At 37.5% G+C, this 27771-nt stretch overlaps 1 protein-coding gene across 1 annotated transcript; it reads right to left on the bottom strand.

Moving 5' to 3' along the window:
* Positions 1–31: 31 nt before the first annotated feature.
* On the bottom strand, positions 32–26413 carry LOC306875860 (insulin-like growth factor-binding protein 2-B). Its single transcript, XM_079426609.1, has 4 exons — positions 25817–26413; positions 10185–10342; positions 7194–7334; positions 32–4273 (listed from the first exon to the last, which is right to left on the bottom strand). Exons 1-4 carry the CDS (start codon positions 26157–26159, stop codon positions 4115–4117), a joined length of 801 nt encoding a protein of 266 aa, XP_079282735.1. The 5' UTR covers positions 26160–26413; the 3' UTR covers positions 32–4114.
* Positions 26414–27771: the final 1358 nt, after the last annotated feature.

Genomic DNA, 27771 nt, shown 5'->3' with positions numbered 1-27771 from the left:
CCAATCAATGAATCATGGCTCTGAAAGGTAATACATTTAATCATGCTGGATTTTATTACAAGATTTTAAAACCAATGTCTATTTTTGCATGCATTTATGGCTTTTTCCATTGCAGTTGTACAGAAAACTCAGTTCATGCACCATTCGCATGACAGTGGACACAAGGAGCATGCTTTGAGTAATGTATATTATTTAATACCACCGCATCTCATGACACACAGGATACGCAATGAATTACAGAAAAAAAAGGCATGTGAGATGCTGGCATGGCACAAGGCATTTGGATTTGCTCAAGAAATTCCCATTTGTCATTTGTGTGAGACTCTCCAAAAGCAGAGACCGGCTCTGACAGTTTTACACTGCACCAGATGGCAAGCAATCCTTCCCACCATCACACTGGCTCCAGGCATGGCACAGCATCGAAATATTCACACAAATACACAGAAACACACACACGCATACGTGAACACTTCCATCCCATTGGAACCGCTCTGGCAAATCAATATGCCCGAAAACCACAGGGATTGGTTTCACACTGTTTTCAAACTAGGACAAACTCGAGATACCGTAAAATTTACTGTGCCACTGGAGGGCAGGCAGCGATCTATTTTGAAAAATAAAAAACTAAACGGAAAACTCGTAGCCCGTGTCTCAGCAAATCTATCCGTGAGGCACCAAAATCACACGAGGCTGCACGATTCTGGAGAGCCAGTCTGTTGCGGTAGTTAGCACAATGCTAACTAGATAAAGTAAATACATATAAGCTACTACTAAGGGCGAGCGAGATGTGGTAATACTGTGAAAGATACTGACGGTTAATGTGGTAATATATCGAAGGCTAAGCTACAAAAGCAAACGCTGGGCTGAACACTGTCTAACACGTTAGGATCAATGTTAAAGCTTGATCGACTTCTATTTCTGGATTGAGCTGTTCAATTCAACGCTCACAGAGAAAGAGAGGACGGGAAAGAGAGAGACAGATGGGGAAGAGATATTAAGAGGTAGAGATATGGGTAGTGAATTAAAATATAACTTAATCACGGGATGATGCTGCCCTTTAACAACCCTTGATTGCTGTTCACACTGCCAATTTTCAGCGATATGACAATAAGGTCATATACAGCGGCATCCAAAAGGCTACACTGAAAATACAGGAATCAGAATTTTAAAAGTTGAAATTCATGAGCAGCAGCTGGATTCTTGTCCCATTTGTGATCAAATTGTCAGAAGCTTTGGCCATTCACACAGGCCACCAATGACGCCAGAACACAGAGTAGTAGGAACGCCCAGTGCAATCCAACAGTACATTAGCAGTACATTGACAGAGAAAGTTAACCCATTAAATCTCACTAGTCATATCTATTTAGACTCAGGGTGTGAACTACGGGGGAGCTCAGCTACCCTTAATAAGACATGGGCTCCCCTGAAAATGTGATTTGTGAAATTTTGGGGTCTCAAAAAATATTGACAATGTGTTATTTTGATGTGCAATTTCAGTTTTGTGTAATGTGATCATCGTGGATTATTATGTGTAAAATTGCAAAAATATCATTCATTCATGCATGACGGCGATTTAAACCTAATTCACTTCAATAAAGATAAATATACATGCTATTCTTGTCTTGAGCAACAAGGTGTGGGAGCGCTGCGGTGCAAATTCCACTCATGTTTAGTACGTGTTAACTCAAAGATTCGTAGAAAAAATATAAACTTTGGAGGCCGTTGATCTGCGCGCGAAGTCCTTGATATCCATTCTGCAATTAGCATCATATAGCCACCATGGCAAAAAGAACACAAGGCATTCTGTGTTAAGGTAAGGCATGCTATTCGCAATTATGTGTTGTGGCTGGGTTGTTATAGGTCTGCGTGACTCTCAATGTCTTAGGCCTAATTGAACGGAGAAATTATGGTATTCTTCTGTAACCTGACGAGTAACTTTAACCGTTGTTCATGTGAACTCAAAGACAGCCTGATGCTTTGTTTATAGACTATTTGTGGGTGGCTGTTTGTTGTTTCACCCATTAATTTGTGTCGATAAAGTATAAAAGGGTAACTCCTGTATAGTGATTTATCCTATATAGTGCTTGCATATAGTGCCTGTAAGTCCTCATTTGAGGCACGCGCAAGCGCACGAACCCCCCAGTGTTATAAAAAAAAACAAAAAAAAAACAAGTGGGCTCCCCCAAAGTCCACGGTATAGTTCGAACACTGTCTAGAATACTTCTATTTTGCATTGTTTTGGGGTCAGTAACTTTTTTTTTAAGAAACTTAAATTTATGCAGTAAATTTATCTAAAGTGACAAAAGATTTTTATTTGAGCTAAATTCTGTTCTATTCATGTAACTTTCTATTCATTAATGAATCTTGAAGGAAAAAAAAAAATACTGTTTCCAAAACAATATATGAATCTTACCAGCACCAAACTTGACAAATATACTTACTAATTGATGACCCAGACATTACATAATCAGATTTTTTTTTTCCTGTATAAAAATGTTCAGAATCCTAAACCTTTATTTTATTTCTAGGTTTAATGTATATTTTGAGTCCCAGGGTCAGATTTTGAATCCCACTGTATGTTACTTTGTTTGTCATTTTCTATTGGATCTTTATGACCTTAGCCAATTTTAACCCAGTAGTAACGTCAAACATTTTTATTTATTTATTTTAGAAAATTATTTTGCATTGGGCTGTTCAAGGAATAAAATACGTTTTCACTCAGTTGGGGGAAAAAATGGTAAAAGAATTGGTTAAACAAGCTCACTAAACCCATGCACCACTTCACATTCCTCCACAGGACTCTTCAACTAACCTCATTCAAGCGTTACACTGGGCAAAATCACCCTTGCCAAACCCCAACACATCCCTCTGCAGATGAGAGTGAAGCAAGGTAAGGCACAGCCCACTGGCACTGCAGGCAAACCTGTGTTTATTTATAGGCACTTAACCCACTTTATATCACATTTGTCAATGTCAGCCCTGTGTCCTAATCTAGCCCTCTGTCAGCACATCATTAGTAAATGCTGATCCCCACTCTACAAACACACACATACACCACCTGCATTCTACCACATGGTAGAGACGCAGAACGAGAACAGAGGTCTATCAGCTGCCAGGAACAGGGATAGCCAGATCTTGAGTACTGTTGGAAGCAACAGCAATTATTGACTGTAAAAACACACTTGAACTTCAGAACATATGATGCTGATTGAAGGTCAGTAATATGTGCCAAAAAGGGGCCTCACTTTCAATTTAGCGATTATTTGACATTTTGGGCCTTTTGTAACTTGCACTCCAATTGGTTATATGGGGCAGAAATTTGCAGCGACACCGTATAGGCAACCCATGTATGTGGCGAATTTCAGCATGAAGCAACTGAATGGAAACAAAAGCAGTGGTTTAGAGACACATTTTGAAAATGTTTTGGTCTTAAAAATGCAACACTCATGCAGAAAAAACGCCAGTTTGATGCATATCGACAAATATTGGGTACTCAAGCAGTCAAAATAGCCAAAAAGCACATCTCCAACCCCCCTCTTGCACAGATCCTCTCAAATCAGCCCAAAAAAGACCCCTCTGCTTTGTATTTTTGGTTTAAAAAATTTGGGATTCACTTTTAAATCAACGTCAAGCTGCTGCTTTTGTGCGTTTAGCAGTTGCTGTTTGTTTCTGGCAACCAATGGTGCAAAAAAACACGCCACCATTTTCATTGGGTCTCCAAAGACAAAAGGGAGAATTAAAGGGACACATCTTCGCACCGAACAGCTGCAAATGCTGTATAAGCGACTCTCTGCAACCAGACTCAGTCACAAGATTAAAAGGCACCAGACGAGCCTATAAATAGGCAGAAAAAAAACAATCACTCAAAGTTAAATTTGGAGTACAGTTATCTGGATTTGAGAAAGGGGAGGTTTAACTACCTGTCCTTGACTTGCTTGTCTTTGCTGGCATGTGACTTTCACATCTGACTCCTATCGACAATACAGATCATACTATTGCGAAAATATACATATACATACACGTACAGAATTACACACATGCACATCGCTCTTGCACTCGTTTTAACTCTCTTCGTTTTCGACCCGGGGCGTCTCCATTCAGGGCGAGGGTGCGTCTATTTCTGCTGGCTGGTGGGCGGTTCCAGCTCGGGACCATCGTAGTACTGGCTGCAGTTGGGGTCCCCCCTCACTTTGGGGGACGAGGGTATCTGGACACCAGTGTAGGGGTTGACACACCAACACTCGCCCCTCTGTCCGTGGCTGGACATGTTGCACTGGAACACAAGAGAGAGAAGATGATGAGAGACGGGCGGGACACGGTAGGTGTTGGGGGTTTAATGAAGCTCTCGGGCGAGTACGGGGTGGAGGCGCTACCCCAAAACAGCCCTCCCGCCTCATTTGGCCCAGCACATCTCATTGACCCCTACTGAGCACTCCCAAAATGAGGTCATAATTGAACTGGACATAGCTGACGCTGCGACCCAAAATAGGGAAAAAAACAGATTCTCAATTTTGTCCTCCAATGGCAAAGAACAAAAACTGACAGTTACAACAATTGCAAAAAGAACAGTATGATTGCAATACAATTAAGTGTGGTGAGGTACACTGTTTTGAGCCCTGGGAACAAGGTTTTCATGTCAAAACAACATACCCGTTTACTTCTCCGGGACACGTTTGTCCTGTTTAAGCTGCAACATGTCATGCCAGGACACAGAAATATTATATCATAATTGTGAACATAACTGTTAACTCATGAAGGTTTCAGTTAGCAAGCTCTGTCAGAAAGTGTCAGCAAAAAAAAAAAAAAGTATATACAGGTCCTTCTCAAAAAATTAGCATATTGTGATAAAGTTCATTATTTTCTGTAATGTACTGATAAACATTAGACTTTCATATATTTTAGATTCATTACAACACAACTGAAGTAGTTCAAGCCTTTTATTGTTTTAATATTGATGATTTTGGCATACAGCTCATGAAAACCCAAAATTCCTATCTCAAAAAATTTGCATATTTCATCAAAAGAAAAGTGTTTTTAATACAAAAAAAGTCAACCTTCAAATAATTATGTTCAGTTATGCACTCAATACTTGGTCGGGAATCCTTTTGCAGAAATGACTGCTTCAATGCGGCGTGGCATGGAGGCAATCAGCCTGTGGCACTGCTGAGGTGTTATGGAGGCCCAGGATGCTTCGATAGCGGCCTTAAGCTCATCCAGAGTGTTGGGTCTTGCGTCTCTCAACTTTCTCTTCACAATATCCCACAGATTCTCTATGGGGTTCAGGTCAGGAGAGTTGGCAGGCCAATTGAGCACAGTAATACCATGGTCAGTAAACCATTTACCAGTGGTTTTGGCACTGTGAGCAGGTGCCAGGTCGTGCTGAAAAATGAAATCTTCATCTCCATAAAGCTTTTCAGCAGATGGAAGCATGAAGTGCTCCAAAATCTCCTGATAGCTAGCTGCATTGACCCTGCCCTTGATAAAACACAGTGGACCAACACCAGCAGCACTGACTGTGGGTACTTGACACTGGACTTCAGGCATTTTGGCATTTCCCTCTCCCCAGTCTTCCTCCAGACTCTGGCACCTTGATTTCCGAATGACATGCAAAATTTGCGTTCATCCGAAAAAAGTACTTTGGACCACTGAGCAACAGTCCAGTGCTGCTTCTCTGTAGCCCAGGTCAGGCGCTTCTGCCGCCGTTTCTGGTTCAAAAGTGGCTTGACCTGGGGAATGCGGCACCTGTAGCCCATTTCCTGCACACGCCTGTACACGGTGGCTCTGGATGTTTCTACTCCAGACTCAGTCCACTGCTTCCGCAGGTCCCCCAAGGTCTGGAATCGGTCCTTCTCCACAATCTTCCTCAGGGTCCGGTCACCTCTTCTCGTTGTGCTGCGTTTTCTGCCACACTTTTTCCTTCCCACAGACTTCCCACTGAGGTGCCTTGATACAGCACTCTGGGAACAGCCTATTCGTTCAGAAATTTCTTTCTGTGTCTTACCCTCTTGCTTGAGGGTGTCAATGATGGCCTTCTGGACAGCAGTCAGGTCGGCAGTCTTACCCATGATTGCGGTTTTGAGTAATGAACCAGGCTGGGAGTTTTTAAAAGCCTCAGGAATCTTTTGCAGGTGTTTAGAGTTAATTAGTTGATTCAGATGATTAGGTTAATAGCTCGTTTAGAGAACCTTTTCATGATATGCTAATTTTTTGAGATAGGAATTTTGGGTTTTCATGAGCTGTATGCCAAAATCATCAATATTAAAACAATAAAAGGCTTGAACTACTTCAGTTGTGTTGTAATGAATCTAAAATATATGAAAGTCTAATGTTTATCAGTACATTACAGAAAATAATTAACTTTATCACAATATGCTAATTTTTTTAAAAGGACCAGTACATACATACAGCATATGTAAAACTTCACATATACAGTAAGATAATTATAAAATTAATGCAGATATGAATAATTTGTTCATTTAGTCATGAGAGTTTATATTGAGATCTCTTTATATTGACATCTACTTGCAGACGTTGGTATCTTTACAAATCTAAGCACAGTTTGAGGCATTGTTAAGACTTCTTATGAAACTCCTGAGTAGAAGTGTGACATCAGAACCTGAGATCCAAAAAAACTGTAAAAAATGTTTCCCATTTCATCTCATCAGCATGTAAAAGATGAGTAAGAAAGGCATTGAGATAAAAGAGTGTACCTTTCCTTTGATGTCTCTAAAAACCAAGGCAAGTCACCCAACAGACAGGTCAGTCGGTCAGCAAAATTTTCATTAGCTTGTAACTCTCAGCTCAGATACGGTTGCCTTGGCTTTGATAAAACAGCCTTCTGTAGAGAATGTGGGAAGGTTTTATACACAGTTTCTCTTTGGCTCCATCTTTGACTCTTTATTGAACCTTCCACATGAAATTGGATAATAAAACAGCAGGATGCTGCAGATTGAAAGGTTGTGCAATGTCTCATATTGCTATTTCCCTATAGTGAAATTAACACCCGCTGCCATCCAAATGTGAGTACTTTTTGTGCTAATCTCCCGGCCAATGCTGCAAGTGACATGGAAAATATCTCAAATTGAAAACGGACAAGAAGACTTCAAAAGAAAAACTATTTGAGCTACCAAAACTGCTAATTTCCGACCATGATGATGTCTTTGAAAGTTTGAGTTTAATATTGGTCTTTTCACCTGCTTAAGGTTGTACTGTCCTGTCTTGTCACAGTTGGGGAACTTCAGGTCATAAAGATTTTCCAAAGGTCCCTTGTTGTCATGGAACGTCATTCGGGAGATGTTCTCCAAAACTCTGTCCAGCTCTTGTTGACACTGGCTCTGTAAGACCAAACACACACACACACACACACACACACACAAGTTGGTTTTTGTGGTTTATGGGGACTCTCCATAGGCGTAATGGTTTTTATATTGAACAAACTGTGTGTGCTATTGCCCTACACCAACCCTACACCTAAACTTAGCCCTCACAGGAGACTTTGTGCATTTTTAGATTTTCAAAAAAACACCATTTAGTATGTTTTTTAAGCCTTTTGAATTACGGGGACATAGGCAGTGTCCTCATAAACCACCTTCATATTGTAATACCTCTGTCATACCCATGTCATTATACAAATTTGTGTCCTCATAAACCACATAAACATGCACACACACACATATTGGTTTTTATGGTTTATGAGGACTCTCCATAGTCATAATGGATTTAATACTGTACAAACTGTATTTTCTATCACCTTTTTAGATTTAAAAAAAAAAAAAAAAACACAATTTAGAATGCTTTTTAAGTCTTTTGAATTACAGGGACACAATAAGTGTCCTTATAAATCACCTTCACATTGTAATACCTCTGTCATCCCAGTGTCATTATACAAATTTGTGTCCTCATAAACCACAAAAACAAGCAGACACACACACACACACACACACACACAAACACGTATTTGAGTATCTCTTTAACTCTTAAAACATATTAAACCACATTTTTACATGCTCACTAGTTTATTTTGTCAATCTCCTTTATCGTAATACACACAATTCTATAATATTTTCAAAATGTTTCCATTAAATGCACAAGATTACAGACAGAAATGATGTGAAAAGAAAATTGCGCGTATGCTGTGCTAAGGCATCAGAAATCTTTCAGTTTAAAAATATGCTGTAGATTTACATTGCTAAACAAGTACAGTAAAAAAAAAAAAAAAAAAACTTTATCAGAGGAAAATTTGGGTTGTGAAATGCAATTTTTATTTTTATTTTTTTAAATAAACCCGCATTTGAAAAGTAGCAAAAATAAGTGATGATGGCATAGCAAAATGTGGTAAAAGATAGAGTTAATGTGACCTTCATATAATAAAAAGTTAGTTCTAATAAAACTCCTCAAATAAACAGTTATATAAGGAGAGCTAGATAAACAGCAGGCCGGCGGCCTCATGAAACATTTGTGTGGCTGATATAAATCTCGTACTCGAGCTAATTTGCTGGCTTAGTTCGGCCTCCCTACCTCTCTGCAAGGACAGGCATCGGCATCAAAGACCATTCCTGTCTCCTGTTCCTTCTCTTTTTCCCTATATCTCTCATGATGGCTGCTCCCTGCTTGGCCCAGGATAAGAGGGCACTGGGGGAAGAGGGCCTGCCAGGGATCTTATCCGTATCGTGTGGATGAAAAGTGCTCCATCACACAGCAGTGAGCAGTCCCCTGCTGTCATCGGACATGCCGTCACCCTGACATTCTCCTTGAATGTCTGCTTTTCATGGGATATGTGATGGTTACGCTACTGGTTTACAGAAAACTTGTTTATTCGGTTTGGCTTTTTATTACCCTACCTTTTTATTACCCTACCATTATCATTGGTTTGAATTTTTATTGCATTGGCTTCTTATTTTGTATTGCATCTACCTTTTTGATGGTACTTTCCAACATCCATTTGCTTTATCAACAAATCATTTAGCCGTAGTTACTATTGCTTTCAGGTTGGGCAAACCAGACCCAGTGTGCTTCATAGGACAGCTATTGTTGTCTCCGCTGCTGTTTGTTTATGGTCGCATCGATTGTCTTTTTCTTTAACTATTTCTTGCCTAATAGCAGCTATAGAATACGTTCAATGAGGAGGAAAATATGAGTCAATGTAGGACTGTTTTCCAGATCAATGCGCTTGGAGCATCCTTTAAATGGTGAGGATATGCTAATATGACAACGTAAAGCAAACAGGCTAGATCTTATAAAGATGTCATGCAAAACAAGCCCTACATCTGAGCTACTAAGAAAACTACCAGAACTGCCATTTACTTCAAGTTGTACTTAAAAAAAAAAAAAAGAAAGAAATTTGACTTGCCAACTGAAGTAAATTAGCAAGACAATTTGTCTATTGGCTCAAAACATTAGATGATGTATGATAGAGATGCTGATTGGGGTGTTGCAGTGGTCACTTGGCTAAGGATTTAAGAGTCCAGGTAAAACATGGTACAAGTCCAAGAATAGTTAATTAACTCGCTATGGATTTGCGTGATGGCCAAATTCGACAAGCACTGGCTCATTCCTTGTTTCAGCAGAGACGGCAGCCGTTTGTTCTGCCTTGGCAATCCCAATGCGAATGTATGCTATCACCGGGCAGTGTTTTAGACACCAGAAATCTCTGGCTAATTAGGTAACTAAGGAAATGATCATATGTTTTTGACTGAAAACATAGTGGAAATGGCACCAGAAACAGGCTTAATATGAAAAACACCCGAAAATCAGCTTACAGCAGTTTTTGCACAGCTCCAATCACGAAAATAACATACTGAGGCAATAAATTATACACTGACTAACAACCTCAAACCACAGAATTATAGCAACATCAAATATAGAGGGTTGTACAAAGGACATACCGTAAATCTGAACCCCAGAAGACTGTGTTAGGAAAATTAATGTTTAGCTGATACAGAAAAGAGAATATCTATGTCACAGTGAGTGTGTGTGTGTGTGTGTGTGTGTGTGTGTGTGTGTGTGTGTGTGTGTGTGTGTGAGAGTGAGTCTGTGGCGTTGTGTATGTGGTGTGTTGGTTTGATAACCAGAAGAGGGCACTGCCGTACTGAACACAATGACATTCAAGGTGAATACAGGTTTTTATATTTTTAGGTCTAATATTTGCTGTGTTGCCCTGTGATTCTTCACAACAGGACACTCACCTGTCTGGGGTGAGGTGTTTTGGGATCGTCCTGGGGGCTGTACATCCTGGTCCTCTTGTTGTTGAGATGCTGCTTCACAGCTATTTCCTTGATGTGCTGGTAGTTGTTTTCTTTGCCAGGCTTTTTCACTGGAGGGGACCGCGTGCCATTTAATTCTCCTAATGAAGGAAGAGTAGGTTAAAGGATTTGGGTAAACTTTTATCATTGGCTCTCTTTCAAATCATGAGCTGAAAAACAGGCATACAGGATGTTAAGGGGGGAATTTAATTAATTAAAATGATGAGTTCAGCATAACCACCCATACAGAAATGTAATATGTGTGCATATACGAAATACCCATATATGCAATACATGTTTTATATATGCCCTATTCATATACAGGGGTGGGCTGGGGCCAAAAAGTGGCCCTGGACTTTTTGGCACAGAGCGGCCCACCAAACCCGGTCCGTAACACCAACCATAAATGAGTGGCATATTCTTGACATTATAATTTGTCTTTTCTGGTGTATATGGCAAATAGTAAATCATTTTAAAGAATTTTTACAAGGGACAGTCACTAAAGTTAAATACCAATATTATCAGTCCATATGACACAATGATCTGGTATCGTCTAGACGACTTGAACAGTGCAGAATGCAGACTGTTTTTATGGGTCCTTTCTATTGGTCATATAGTTGTCCTTTTTCAGGAATTTGACATCTATCATTTTAAGGAATAGAGCTCCAATTGTGGAAAAGAGTATACAAATTATTTTGATGATGAAAAATACAGTAAAAAGTACCGTGAAATATATAATGTTACAATTTAAAACAGCTGTCTTATATGTGACTATGTAGTAAAATATAATTGATTGCTGTGATCAAAGCTGAATTTTCAGCATCATTACTCTTCAGTGTCACATGATCCTTCAGAAATCATTCGAATATGCTGATTTGCTGCTCAAGAAACATTTATGATTATTATGAATGTTGAAAACTGTTGTGCTGCTTCATATTTTTGTGGAAAATGTGATACCATTCAGTCTTGGGTAAGATTTAAAAAATATAAATTAATATTTTTCTTCAACAATGTTGCATTAAATCAAAGATTAAAGAATACAAAAAGGGACTTTGATTAAATTGATATTTACACTTATTACAAAGTACTTATATTTCAAATAAATGCTGTTCTTTAACTGAGAACCATTATACCAATAATAAAACCATTATTAGTAACTGATCACAAATAATAAGTGATAATTAAGAAGCAAATTAGGCAGTATTAGAATGATTTCTGAAGGGACACTGAAGACTGGAGTAATGATGCTGAAAATTCAGCTTTGATCACAGAAATAAATTACATTTTAAAACATCCTAAACCATTTTAAGTGTAATATTTCATAATATTAGGCAATTGTTTTACTGTATTTTTGATCAAATAAATTCAATCTGCTTTCAAATAAATAAATAAAAAGCCTTACTTATTTCAGACTTTTAACCACCAGTGTGTATATAAAATAGGCTAATGCATGTGAATTAATAAGCAAATTATATTTTTATTAGGCCTATAATATAAATCACTTTCAAAAGTCTTCAGATTTACATTGTTCTAGAGTAAGATTGAGAATGATTTTTATAGATTTTTAAACATTTTCTTAGACACGTGAAATCACGGAAAACAGCAGATTTACATTAACTCTTATCTCATGCTGCTGAAAACTGCATTATAGCCTATATTGTGACGATTCGAATAACGCATAAAAATTTGAGAAATTTGAAAAGGCTAGTAGTAGTTTGCATTCCTGAAAATTAATGTCTGTCGTTTAACTAAACGGTTGGCAAATACTGCTGAATTGTCTCGTCATGTTTAGCTGCTTACATCTTACCTCAGCTCGCATTCAAGTCACACAGCTCAGTGTCTGTGAACAGTAAATCCTGCCTTCTACACTTTGATTGGCTATTTCTAACATTTTGACACTGATGAGTGCTTTTGAGCCGGAGCACACTAAATTAATTAGAATTTTTGAATGGTGTGTGCCGCACGGCCTGGGCCACTCGTCTGGGCCGATGGAGGGATATATGTACATTTACTACAATCCATTTTTTATATATATTACGCAAAGGGCCGGCCCACATTGTACAGCGGCCCACCGGGAAAACTCCCGGTGCTCCAGATGGCCAATCCGCCACTGTTCATATATGAATCCTATTAGAAAATGGGACAATTTCATATATTGACATATAAATTTACCCCATACAAAAATATATGTTTATGCATGTATAATACATTTATATGGAATTTATATAATTATTAATATACAGTGCCCTCCATAAGTATTGGAACAGTAAAGACAAAATTGCTCTGTTGGCTGTGGAGTCAAGACATTTACAAATATGATTAAAAGATAAATATGAGACAAAACCACAGAATGTCACATTTTATTATTGGGTGATTCAACACATAGATGTTTTACCAGCTAAGAAGATCAGCACTTTTAGATTTCATCCCTCTATCAGTCTATCTGATGTGAGCATAAGTATTGGAACAGTTGCCTCACAGGTCTTTCTAAGTGATCAGCTGTGTCCTGTTGCATTAATTCTGAATGTGTTGTATCAGTTATATCTATTACTTCTGCATTCTGAATCTTGCATTCGATGATGACACACAAACCAGGATGAAGATGAGGGAGCTGACTTTGAGAGAAAAGCAAGCAATTTGGATGCTAAAAGAAAAGAGGAAGTCAATTAGAGCTCTAGCGAAAAATAAAAGTCATGGAGAAATCAAGAGTTTGGAAACCACCAGCAACCAACGACTACCTGATCAGCTGAGAAAACAACAGTAGTTGATGACAGACAAATCATAAAAGCTGTGAAAATGAACCCTAAAAGACGTGTCTGTAAAATCACCAACAACCTCCAGAAAGCTGGGGTGATGCTCTGACAATCTACTGTCCTCAGGAGACTTTGGCACAGAATTACAGATGCTACACAGCAAGATGCAAACCTCTGACCAGCACCAAAAATAGAAAGGCAAGATTAGAGTTTGCGAAAAAGCACAAAGGTGAGCCAGAAGAGTTTTGAAACTGTGTTTATGGACCGATGAGACAAAGATGAACCTTTATCTAAGTGATGGGAAAGCAAAAATGTGGAGAAAAAAAGGGAACTGCAAATGATCCCAAGCATACAGCCTCATCTGTAAAGCATGGTGGAGGTGGTGTCATGGCATGGGCATGCATGGCTGTCTCTGGAACAGACCCTCTCACCTTTACTGATGACTTAATGTATGATGACAGTAGCAGAATTAATTTGGAAGGGTACAAAACCATCTTGCCTACCAATATTCAAGAAAATGCCACCAGATTCACCCCCCCCCCCCCCAATAATAATTTATTATATGATTTACAATGAGCAGTATCTTTTAGGCATATATGGCTAATAAACTTGCATATATAAATTCAATATATGTTGTTAACAAATGGTCAAAACATATAGTACCATATACAATTTTGATATATATATTGTTAACATATATGGTAATATCATATAACACAATATACCATTTTAATATATTGTTAACATATATGGTCATAACGTGCAATGCCATATAAAAATTAACCATATACATCATTTAAATATATGTTTATAAACAAATTTTACTATGGGAATTTCATGTATGTTATAAACCTATACATACATATATCCAGAAGATGGATATACGTGATAATAATATATTGTCTTATGTGTCACATATATGACAACATCGCTACTAATATAGGGACATATACTGTAAACTACAGAGTCAACTATTTGTATAAATAAATGAATAAATATTACATACATATGCAAATAAATATATTTCACTTACAGCTGTTGTATAAATTTCTTTGAATTTTGAATTCTGCCAACTGAATTCAGTGTAATTCAAAATAAAATTCAGAAACTGAATTACTTCTTAAAAGCTATTGTCAATTAAAGTGTGAATGCTGCACAACCCTGTTAGGTTAGACGTTGCATAACAAATTGACATATTATTTATAGAAATTTGGATTATTGCTCACATGTCAAAGACCGCAAGCTATCTTTTTTGTCAATGAAAGCAAACCCAGGATCAGTGTTCTGGCAGCGCATCAAAGCAAGGCAGAGAGAAAGTTAAAGACTGGGATTAATGACAGCTCTTGATTCAGATAGTCATAGAGGCCTGTGAAGAGATATGCGCCTTTTAAGTTAAAACGTGCCTGGCAAATCACAAGTGAACTACTAACAACAAAAAGAGACTTTTATCCTTATTTTAAGGAATAGTTTATCAAAAATATTACATTCATTGTATGAAAAAAAAAAAAAAAAAATCTTATTTTGTGTTGCACTGAAGAAAGAAAATCTTACAGGTTTGAAACAGTGTGAGTGAGTGCCTAAACTATTTTGAATTAAATAATTTGACAATACAGCATATTCTTCTCTGACCCCTTAAATTTGGGGGCAGCATCAAAGCACAGAGACCGCTGAACAAACCTCTATGTATTTGATTCTAAATGTACTGTAACAGCAAATATGTACTTTTGGACTTTGTATGGGGCAAATTAGTTGTGTGTCCCTTAGCGTAACGTCACTTGCACAGAGCGGGTCACTTGGACTCCAGCTGGCCCTTTGAAACTCTTGCCTGCATTCAGATCTGCTCGGTGTCTGGCCCATCGACATTAAAAAGCAGAACCCTCAGGCCACGAGCCCAGAGCCGCTCGAATGAAGTCAGCGTAGGGTGAGTATGGGAGCCTAGAGATCTGAAGGGGGGTGATCGCTCTGAGCATTGTCCAGCACCAAATACTGTGGTCTAAAGTTTCAAGCCCAATTGTCAGGAACAGACCTAAGAATAGTGTCTGAAATAGCAGGCGACTCTGCCAGAGTTTGCCTCATTGAAGAAATTATTGGCGGGCATGCTTCAACAGACACCTGCCATTACGTATCCTCGGAAGCATCCCTGTTCCACACTCTCATCCCTGGGCCTACACCAGCAACACTTCCCACTCACAGTTCCTCTCTCTTTCCAAAGGCTTAGTGTGTGGGCTGTGCGGTTGGGGAGTGGACAGGAACTCTTTTCAGGGCCTAGGCCGGTTTTTCTCTCGCTTCTCCCAAGGAGGCATGACACGCTGTTGAAAAGTCAAGTGCCACTTGTGAAGTTACATACTGAGTCGGTTCCAAAACCTCAACATCACAGACATACCTCTGGCACAATACCTGTTCAAATAAGAATATCTGCATTAAGACAGCATTACATCTCTCATACATAAAAATTAAAAATACAATCCTATAATGAATTGCAACAAGCTCAGCAGGGAAGACTGGTTTATATTTACATTTCTGGACCGATATTGATTACCAACATTTTCAACTCTTTAAACTAGAACTAATGTTTTCAAAAAACACCCACTTGACTCAAAACCTAGAATGTGAATTTTGTAATGCATATAGGCAATCTGACTAACTCTTACCTACCTCTTAATTTTCTGACAAATGAGTTTCATTTGATTTTCTATGAAATGTGAACATCATCATGATAGGAATGAGCAAAAACATCAGAGATTGAATAACCTTTGCATATATCATTGGAAACGTCTAGTAGAGCACAACCAACATATGTTTCACTCACAAACTAGCAAGAATCTCTATATGATGTACATTTAGATGCTCTTCACATGATGCATTAAAAAAAAAACAGCAAAACAGAACAAAACAGGGTCTCCTGATAATTTTTTTTTAATTATTTTTAACATTAAAAAAACAGTATGTATAGTCCAACATGCAAAAATAAATAAAATCAAATAAAAATTGTTTAAAATTTTGAAGTAAAGCAGGGTATCCTGATTGATTTTTATAAATATTTTTAAAATTAACAGCATAAATGGTGTGCCGTGCAAAAACAAATAAAATTAAATAATAAGAATGTTTTTTTTTTTAATGTTTTACATTATAGCACTTTTAAATCACAGTAACTATTATCTGAAAACTGAAAAACGGTCAGTTCTGCTCTGGTTGCATACTACCACCCATAATCAAACACTTTAAATCTTCTCCATCACCGCTGATTTGGTTTAATCTATGCATACTTCTCTAATGAGCTGAAACTGCAGACTCTCTCCAGGATTTATCAAAATGCAGAGGTCTGACGGCAGGATTATAACCGGTCGTATTGGTTTACAGTACACAATCTACTGATATATACAAACATGCACTCAGGGACACGCAACATGAAGCTCTTGTAACCAGTAAGCTCTGGTCAATTTGTGGATGAACTGAGGCCCGCTGCATGCTGGGAAAACAACCCAAAAGACACTAACATTGATTGAAACCTGTCCACAGTTTACCCATCCGGTTAAACATTTACAGAAAATGCTTTTTCAACCCACACGGCTAGGAAGAGGGAGCTGAGTGGCCGTGTTGTTTTTCCAAACAGGCTGCAGAGAGCAGAATGTGTCAGTATGAAAATGTAATGCAAGAAAAACATAAGCAGCTGCGATGCCCGAAAAGCCGGCGTGCATCCGGCACTCTTTCGTCCTTACATAACCATGTGGCCTTTTGTGAAGGTTGTAACTTCAAGAACCCACTGTACCACGGCGGCATGAAATAACAGTGTAGAATGTAATTTAATTTCCTTTCTTTTGTGGAACTACACGACTCACAGGAAAGCCAATGTCCGGCAAAACAGGACCAGGTGTGGGAGGATTTTGCAAAAGCTAACTGTTGGTTTTGGTGGGTGCAGAATGGCTTCCCTTGGGCATGTACAAGAGGTTTTTGGAGCTCAAATTTGATACGGCTTTCACTTGGCCTGGCACATCATATGATACACTTACAATATAGTTTAGAAACCGAAATTGAAGTAAAGATATGCCAAAGCTGGTCCTAAAAATGACCACTGCTTGCATAAACAACTCTGATTCTCAAATGACTATGGAAATTAAGCTTTCAGATGAAATTGTATATATATATATATATATATATATATATATATATATATATATATATATATATATATATATAAACAAACATACTGTTCTTATCGATAACTATTAAGTAATATATTTGTTCAATTTAAAAAAAGCTGAAATAAAATGTAAGTTTTAGATTAAATATTTAAGCTAAAAAAAATTGTGTTCCTTTTATGTAGCTAATAAACTTACTAACTTAAAATTAAACAAAAATGATAAAAATAATTTCTTTTTTACTAAAAAATAAACTAAAATTCAACAGAAAATATGCAAATAAAGCTAGTTCAAAATCTTTATAAAAACTACAGTGCTATATATCAAAATACTAAAATAACACGAAGCGAATTCTGATTTAAACCAAAAAAAAAAAGAGCTAGTTGACATCTTTCCCCATTAACCACAAGTATAAAAGACAATTAAACCATTTCTACTATTCTGTCCTACAGGAACTTCCACTGGTGTCCTCTGTGTGTCCTCTACATCATTAAAACATCTGTTCAGTGTCTTAGTATTTCGTACTCTCTTAGATTCCACTTAAGAAAATTGTTCTGAGAAGTAATTTTTCACTATCCTCTGGGAGCAGTTCCCCATTTTTTTTCTCCCCCATTTGATGAAAAAGCATTTAAGATTTCATTCAACCTAAACTACCCGCCGTGAGCCTCTTCTCAATACACGCTGGATCATGCCAGCACTTTTCTCTGTCTTTCTCTTCTACTCTCCCTCTCTCTTTTTTATCTGTTCTGTAATTGCATATGCAAAGACTAAACAGCGAAGTTGTACAGTCATAAATCAGAGGCCTGCTGAGGGAGCCTCAATGATTCAGCAGCCACTGTGCACAAAGGAAATGTTCTCTGCAGACGAATGAGATTCAGTCCTCGAGTCTGTGCATGATTTTGTGTGCTTCTGCTGATAAGTTCTATATGCTAAACACGGATTTCAACAAAAAAGTATGAGATGTTGAGATGAGAAGTATGCTGGTTTTCAAAGATGCTTCTCAAATAATAATAAAAAAGTTAAATATGAATGCACATTAAATCAATAACTGGGTTACTTATTACAGCATGCAAATAAAGATCAAATTGAAAAGTGCTTTATAGATATCCACTTATATATTAACACTCATGTTCTAGAAACAGTGCAAACTAAAACAAAACTTTATCTTTCACTAATATATATATGTGAATATGAATGACCCTTAAAGTGACAGCTCACCCCTAAAAATGTCATCATGTACTGACCTTCTTGTCATTCTAAAGCTGTATGCATTTATTCTTCTGTTGAACAGGAAAGAAAATGTTTTGAAGAGCATTTTTGGGTGACCTGTACCTTTAAGGTTGTAGTATTCCTCAACAGCAAGCAATTTGATAATCAGTTAGAATTTGACAAATAATAGTGACCTAGTTTCAGTGTTAAGATTTGAGCCTTTGAGGAAACAGCTTGATGTCAACGTTTTCCTCAGGAAATGCCTTGGATTCATTTTGTGAAGTACTGTTGATCTCCATTTGGCAACAACAGCCTCCTGAGTGTCAAGGACTGCCTGAGCTTCAGCTTTTGACAAGCGGTTGAGCAACAAGCTTATAAAACTCAGTGATAACACACTTGGCACGGTGCTAAGTGTGGGTCTCAGGAAGACACTTTGCTAAGTACAGCTACCATTAGTTTACAGAAAGAATGTATTAAAGTCTCTGGAAATATTTGCTTTGACAGTGCAAAACAAGATACAAATCTTCAAGCTCTCTTAGATTAGCTCTGCCAAAGTTGAAAATGCAGTCCAAATTATGGACTTTTACACTGTGTCCTAACCAATATCCACGTGATGAGCAATTTTTTTCACAATGAATGAATTTTTTTTTTTTTTTAAGTTAGATACAGAATATTGTACATTTTAGTACCCACCTGCATTATCAGGAAAACTAGATAACACTATTGTTAACACTACACAGCACTGAGGATTTTTTAGGCTACTATTTAAATTATATCATTTTAACTTGCTTTAACAGGTCGGAGAAATATACTAAAATTAAACTAAATAATATAAATACCAGAAACTATTAAACACTGAAAATACTAAAACTAAGAGTAAAGAGAGTAAGAACTAACAAAAACTAAACTGAAAAGACAGCCTGAAAAAGATTTTTTCAGACTTTTCATTTATTTGCCCTTATAAATTCCTTGACTGAACTGGCAGGGTGTTTTGGGTCATTGTCCTGATGCAATATGAAGCACTTCCCAATGAATCTGGTGGCATTTTCGTGAATATTGGTAGGCAAGATGGTTTTGTACCCTACTCTTTTGTAAAGTTGAGAGGGCCTGTTCCAGAGGCAGCCATGCATACCCATGCCATGACACCACCTCCACCATGCTTGGGATCATTTGCAGTTCCCTTTTTTCTCCACACTTTTGCTTTCCCATCACTTAGATAAAGGTTCATCTTTGTCTCATCAGTCCATAAGCACAGTTCCAAAACTCTTCTGGCTCACCTTTGTACTTTTTTGCAAACTCTAATCTTGCCTTTCTATTTTTGGTGCTGGTCAGAGGTTTGTATCTTGCTGTGTAGCATCTGTAATTCTGTGTCAAAGTCTCCTGAGGACAGTAGATTGTCAGAGCATCACCCCAGCTTTCTGGAAGTTGTTGGTGATTTAACAGACACGTCTTTTAGGGTTCATTTTCACAGCTTTTTTGATTTGTCTGTCATCAACTACTGTTTTGGTAGCGACCACATCACACTACAGAATTTTAACCCACATACTAAAACACTGCTAAAACACAAAAATATTACACAACTGTAGTCAAATTTTGTTTATGTCACCCAAATAAAGGATTATGCTTTCCCTTTTGTCACTACTGAAACAATGATGACATGTTTTGGTTGTGACTGTAGCGACAATTTTATGATAATGTTTCGGTCATGACTGTTTCGGTAATGACAATTTTAGATACTTTTGAACCTAGCTCAAAGATGCTAATCAGCACATGGTTAGCCAGCACGGTTCTGAACAGTTGTACACATAAAAACTAAATGTTATGGAATAATTTCCAAAAAAATGTGTTTAATTATAGAAAAGCTGTGTTCGGTTGTGACGTTCTTTAAAGTTACACACAGATTTTTCATACTTTTGAGCACATTTACCTCAAAATAATGGGGCCTATCTACACATGTAGCTATGGGAAAGAGTGACACATAAATATAATATAAATATAAATCACATTCACCTCAAAACATTAGATTCATCCGTGCCAGAGTACAGACCACGCACGGAAGATAATTCCGTAAGTAACTGCAATTCCAGGTTTTCAAACAGATGGCGACAAAGAGGCAAAACTTACGGACTGCAGCTTTAAATGCTTTTTAAATGTGTTTTTTTGGTTGTGAAACAGGACAGCAGTTTGCATAAATTCTGTAGCATGGCCTATATAAATGTTTCTTAATTATAAAATCCAAAGACTATTATAACTGAGCTGATATCAGCATGACAGCTAAGATGACAGCATATAAGTAACAAATCGTAATTCTTGTCAGTCATAATAAAATAGGCCCGCTGACAGGAATGTAGCTGTGTGCCGAGAGATATTAACACAGCCTTGCTGCTACTAGACAATTTCATAGTGAATATACCTGTTGCAGTCAATATTGACATTTTCATGTGTATCAGTCGGGCAGGCAGGCAGCCAGCATTATAGCGCACAGTGAAAGATGGCTGGATGTGTCAGACAGTGTATTTTGCTGACGCTCCTTCATCGTCTCTCCAGTCTGTGGGGGGTTGTCTAGGATAGCCTTGGGGAGAAAGGACCGAGTGTTTTCTTTTCTGTTATTTCAATTGCTTGTTTGACACCATGACACTCCAGATGCCCCGGAGCAAAAGTAAAGTCACGGCGCCTACAAGGAGCCTCTCTGGTGTCACAGGTCTCGACAAGCAGCTGCCACCCAAGGCATCCCCACAGCAGACACTGGAAAGGTGTTGAAGAGAGCGTGTCTCAGCACATCAGACCCCGAAGGGATCCAAGGGCAATCACAGTACACACGATTCAAGGAGAAAGAGGAATAGGCTGAAAAACAAACATGAGATACAAACCACTAGCTTGAATAAACATGAGATACATTTGGTTGTAAGGAGGCTGGATTTTCTGGAGTGAAGCGGTGCAAAAGTTCACAGGTGCATCTTTTTACCTGACTTTAGCTAATGATCCATGACTGTATTCGTAATTTTAGTGTGCATTTTATTTTAAAAATATTGATTGGTATAAATTTGGATTCATCAGATTCGTTATTTTGATTCCTGGTTTTGTCACTTTATCAGAAGCAACTTAAAATACATTGACAGATGCTCACTTTGAGCGGCGTTGATACTGTTAACTAGAATGATTAAAAATCTTATTCAATAACTGACATAAAAAAAAAAATATATATATTAGCTGAAAAACAAAAATGAAAACAAGAAATGTTTCAAACGGTTTAAGCTAAATAAAAATATTTTGAATATATTATTCTGAAATATTTTGGTATTATTTTGGAATTCGATACCACAATCAATTATTAGAGAATGTACATCATTTAACTCATTTAAGCATCATTTTAAGAAATGACTTCTTCGTAACCAACAATGTGAACATTAATGTTGTTTATATATCTTAATAAGCTGCTTTCTATTTTTTTTTTTATACATATTTCTTTATTTTTTATTGTCAGTTTGTATATTTTTGGTTGAATTTCGTTGTTATTGTTTTTTCTATTTTGTTTCCTTTTTTCCTCTAGTTTTTTGGCTTAATAACATCTGGCAAAGGGACTACCAATGAAAACTAGCCTTTGGGCTAATTTGGGTACATTTACATTCATGAAAGTTGATTAATGTACACTGTCCCTTTTTGTGAAATAAATAAAATATTTTTTTAAATAATAATAAAGATGACAAACTTTTAGTCAACCTCATGTTGTACCAAACCTTTTTCATTCTTGCATGAAGCCTAAAAATGACATTAAGCCAACTTCTGAGGCTGGTTTTTATTCCATACAAATTGACAAGCCCCAAAAAGCACAAAGCGTATTATAAAAGTAGTCTAAACAACTCATGCAAGTCTTCTGAAGTCATATGATGACTTTTCTATGAAGAACAGACCAAAATTTAAGACGTTCACTATTCTAACCAAAGTTTACAAATATAGTTTGGGCTATATTCCAAGTCATCTGAAGTAATATTAATAATAATCTCCCCCTCTGCTATAGCTTTGAAATCTCATATGCAGTTAAATAACCTATTGTAATAGAACACATGCCATGCAAGAAACAGTGGCATTTGATATAATATGATTTAGCACTTTATTGTCAGACGGGTCTGAAATTTTTCTTGCATGATAGTATCTGTGTCTACAACAATCAACATCCTTTAAACAACAACATACACTTCATCCATACAGGAACAAAACACAGGAACATCAAAATTGCCATGAAATCTGGTGTGACATCTAAATACGGCATTTTTCTAATTGAACTCAAGTTGGAATAAGATCTGTGAACTCTTTAGATTAGCGACTAATGTCTTAGATTTCAGTCTGTTCTTCACAATAAACTAACATGAGGCTTGAAGTTGTATGCATACACTGCCATCATTTGGAAATAAAGCAGCTCTTTTTATTGGAACTACATGAAGGTGAATAAATGATGGCATTTTCCATTTTTGCATGAACTTATCCTTTAAGTGCCATGCTAAAGGTCATAATGATGACAGAGTTCCTCAGATGTGTGTTCACACATGCTGCAAAATAGTTCTTCTCAAAACCCTGGATATGGACAAAATATTCTAGACTTCTTGAAACTGATGCAAAGTTAAAGCCAAGGGAACATTATGTAAGCCAGCATCTGCGCACTGGTTAAGTGTCATTACTAAAGATGTTCCACTTGTCAGGTCCTAATGCATGCTCTATCATGTTTGAGGCAGCCGCCTGACATATGAACAATGCTAACTACAGGTGGTGCACTATGCTCATAGTTAAGACCATGCACAGTGAGGTTTCAGATAATTAAGAGATGCTCAGTGTGATGAAACTTCTGAATGTTATTCACCAGCCGCTGTGCGGAATGATCCTTCATTTGAGATGCAATGCCTGGGTGCCAAATCACAACATTTAGTTAAAGCTATACCGAGGAGTGGCCACACAGTAAAAGACAAAAGCGTGCAGCGAACACAAAGAAGAGGATCAGAGGTCCTGGATGTAGCATCTTCTAGTCAGTTTCATAATTACAACATTCATTCATAGTTCACTGCATTAATGAGCCTTAATAGACAACATACTCTGCATTCATTAGATCAGCCATAATTTGTGTTTTCTGTTAAGCAGAAACAGAAGTTCTGGACCAGGACGTGGACACTGGTCTTGGCTAACATGATTTCCACAAGACTTTCAGTGATCGTACTCACAGGACTAACTGGTTTGATGCAGATTTTGAATTCTTCTCACAGAAAACAGTGAGAAAAGAAAGTTAAATGTGTATGTTACTGACCACACACCTCACTGCCAAGTAATCTGCCAAATGGAGTTTTGATTAAACTGTTAGTTAAATGATATTGTCATCATTTACTCACTCTCGCGTTTCCCCAAGTCCAACTACTATATTATTTCTTCCAGAAAACATTAAAGAGAACGAATGCAGAATATCTGAGCTTCTGTTTTCCATGCAATCACAGCAGACGGTGATTTATACTGCTAAGCTGCAAAAAGCAAAATAAAAGTATCATTTGAAAAGTCCATGTGACTTAAAGGGGTAATTTGCCATTGGTAAATTAAAAGCTGGCTGTCAATGCAGTAAAAATCTAGAGAAAAGAGGCTGTGGAGACTTGGTGCAGGTTACACAGAGAAAAAGTACACATTGTTCATTTACATACACTTCCAACTACGTCACAATGCGAAGTTGGTTGAAAATCGGAAAACTTACCCTTTATCTGCCATATTCAATGTCTTTGAGAGCCTTACAATTGTTGTTTGTGACAAATAGATAATACAACTGATATATCCACTGAAAAATCTCCTCTAAAATCATTTGCAGTCATGTTTGTATGGAATGCAGAAGCTTTGACATTAAGCCTAAAAATGTTGGCTTAACATATTTCAGGTGCATGGCAAAAGGTTAGAACTGCTTATCCTGGCCTTTAGAGCAAAAAAGATGGCCTCTGGTGACACACACATGGGATTATACAAATGATATTATCAAGGCAACAGGCAGCACTGTGCATGATACACTTATTTCCCTATTCAGAAAGAACTAACACCTGAGAAAGTTTCAAAGACGTATACATCCGTTATTCGGGGACCACCAAGACAAATAAAATAAATGCAAACATTACTGTGTCAATAGTTTAACAGGTGATAAGCTTGTTTGCTTACTGAGGGGGATCAATGGTTCCATGGTCTAAACTAAATTTCAACACTGATCATCCTCCTGCACCCACAAGTGTTGGTTTCATTGCCACATATGTTATAGGCTGTCACAATGTTATAGATCTCCAATTGCTTCTAAAGGAGGCACAAAAGAAGCTGACCTCAAATGTCTAATGCTGCTGCTCATGTGATCTAATCTGATTGTATCAAAACCCAAGTACCATAATAATAAAAGCATGGTTTATATGGTACTTTATCCACCTAATTCAAGTAAGTACAACAGGGTTTCCACAGAATTTGACAATGAGTTTCCATGGTTTTCCCAGTGTTTTCGAGTGTTTGTGACCAGACCAGATAAGCGTAACATAACTTGATAAATTTGGACCAGCGATGACTATAGAAATTTCCATGATTTTTCCAGTCATTTTTTAAATGGATAAAGCCCCGTTCCCATCGGCAGCGACCTGCATTGATGAAACGACCTGAACTCAGTGACCGCTGAGGACAGGATGTGGGTGTGTCCAGCAACTCAAAGTTGAGAAAAGTTTAACTTTTGCAAAAATTGAGCACCTTATGTAGATATTTTTGTTTTCCATGAATTAGATATTGCTCTATAAAAATTTAATAAAATACATATAAAATGTTTTTTTTTTTTAAACCTGTCATGAGTGTTGTGCAAGTATAACATAGGGCTATGTTGATTTAAATTGTTTTTTTATTGTATTTTTATGTTTATATATAAATGTATTACTTCCACTTTATTATTATACACTTTTTTTATAATTACTTATAAAACTATTATTTTGTAGAGCATTTCTAGCTGATTAAATATCTGAAACATATTTTAATATTTCAATAAATAATACACAAAAATAAACAATAATTAACCATAAATATTAACTCTATGACCATGACTTTTTAATACTATATTAATTCCCATGACCTTCCCAAATAAATCCCAATTTTAACACTGACTGACATTCCCAGGGTTTTTTTGTTTGTTTTTTCCAATGACTGAGAATCCTGATATGAACAAAATCAAGCACTTATAAGCAGATGCACCAGAAGCAGTTCAGACAGAAGTTGGTGATCTAACAAAGGGGCTGTATAAACAATCAAACAAGATGGTGGAGAAAAGGGTGTCAGGACAAAGACCCTGCACTGATATTTAACTCAGTGCTGATTTCCCAAATCAAGGAGAAATCAACATTGAGGAGATATCAAAGTGCAACATCACCCGTACGATATGCATAGATTTGGGCAGCGGCTGTGCATCAGTTCATGTTCACGAAGTCTTGAGACTCACCACTGTGTCCTGACTCCTGGTTGGGCATGGTGGGCTCCAGGTCCACTTTGTTCTCGCATCGTCCGTGTCCCTGTATCAGCTGGTCCAGCGGTAACTCTGAATTCGCGCTCGGGTAACACCTCAAACCGCTCCCGCATCTTGGCGTGTAGACGCCGCACAGCTCGCCCTTCTGCCGGGAGCAAACCGGACAGCATCCGCATCCCGGTTCTCTGACAATCTCGCAAGAGGTGGTGAGCTTGGGACACGCCGCCTGGCGCTCCGCGGTGCAGCTCGGGCAGCGGAACACGATCTCTCCGAGCGAGCCGTGCAGGAGCAACAAACTGCAGAGCAATGCAGGAAACATGCCGTTATCTTTAAGTCTGACAGATGTCGGGATTCTGCAGGCGACTTCAGGTGGAAAAGTAAAAGTGCGTTTGGGGACAGGTGAGGTTCGCCGGAGAGCTCTGCTGGGTCCTATTTGCTGTCATGTTACTCCGAAATGACATCACGTCAAAAGCCAGTCAAAGTCAAATATAGATAAACAAGTCGATGTCGTGCAACTGTTGGCTAATTCAACTGCGCGAGATGCACTGCTTGTTTTGGGACCATGTTTCTTATGGCTGCAACAATTGTTATGTTTCCAAAGTTCTAAATTGGAATTACTATAGTAACATTTCCAGCCAAAAAAAAAATAAAAAAATCATGTCTCCTACATTTACTTTTATAAAAACAAAGTCAGTTTGCGAATTACAGTAGGCTATCTATTGACTTGAGTGGGAGTGATTTTCTATCAGTTTTCGGTGCGAACAATCAAAATCGTATTTTAGGGCTTCTAACACTGTCTGCTAATGCCCCCCTTAAGGATTGTGTCATTTCAGTGAAACAAAAGTTAAATGTGTTCAGAAAAGTTATCATAGTTTTAGTGACAATTACATAAATTATAAACCAAGTATTAAAAATGTCCATGTTATTAGATTTTTAACAAAAATTAAATTTGTGCCAAGGGGGTGTTTTACCCCACCTAAAGGGCAAAATACCCCACCCTCCACCCCCCACCCCAGTCTGACAAAGCAATTTGCTTAAAACCTTTACAGCAAAATCATAGTACAGGCCGTTTTAGCTTACATTTTAAATATATATAAATTTAATCAGTAATTATGAATTACAAAATTATAATAGTCTATTTGAAAAAAAAAAAAGTTAGCTACCTGATGCTATCTTGAGGTAGTGTTTAAATATAAAGTCCAAATAGTTTTATTCAACCAACCAGTTATAATTCATTTGATGGAAAAACAAAGGGTTTGATGTTCAGAACAGAATAATTACAGTAATTGCTCATTGCCCCCTGGGGGCGTTTTACCCCACCTGGCCTTGGGGGCGTTTGGGGGGGAGGGGGTCACCCCAGTTAACATAGTTACCCCACACACTTGTGTGGGGGGGTAACTGTGTTAACACATGTTTGAGAAAAAATGTTATGTCCAAACACATGTTTGAGAAAAAAATATGTCATTCTGAAAATATAATTATATTTTTATTAAATAACACGTACTCTATATCTACAGGACCTACTGTTCTCATATCATATATAACTGTGATGTTCTACAAAACGACAAGCTTTAAAATACTTTTTTTCTTACTGCTGAAAATTAGATCATTACTGTGAAATCCATTTTTTCTCCGGTATATCACCAGTGTAAGCTTCATGGTGAAAATTTCTACATCGCTCGTCAACATAGTCCATAGTTACAATAAAAATTTATCTTAACTTTATCTTGTGGTTATTTTGGGAAAAACAGTAGGGGGCATTTTCCCCCACTCTATCCTATGTTTAAACAAAACAGCTAGTGATATTTTGTGATTTATTTTTGATATCTGAGTCTGTAATAAATTGATAATTTTTAATTAATGCAAACCACTACTGTCCTACTGTTGGTTACCTCATAAGGCGATCACGTGCATTTATTTAGCCCATTCTG

Source organism: Barbus barbus, assembly GCF_936440315.1.
Source record: "Barbus barbus genome assembly, chromosome: 10".
NCBI classification, from domain to species: Eukaryota; Metazoa; Chordata; class Actinopteri; order Cypriniformes; family Cyprinidae; genus Barbus; species Barbus barbus.
The sequence above is the reverse complement of the archived record's forward strand: the minus strand, read 5'-3'. Positions and strand labels throughout refer to the sequence as shown.

Coding starts and splice junctions, on each gene's coding strand:
- LOC306875860 (XM_079426609.1), bottom strand. CDS start 26,159: ATGTTTCCTGCATTGCTCTGCAGTTTGTTGCTCCTGCACGGCTCGCTC. Junction 10,343..25,816: donor CCAGGAGTCAGGACACAGTG/GTGAGTCTCAAG, acceptor TTCCTTCATTAG/GAGAATTAAATGGCACGCGG. Junction 4,274..7,193: donor GACAGTACAACCTTAAGCAG/GTGAAAAGACCA, acceptor CTTGTGTTCCAG/TGCAACATGTCCAGCCACGG.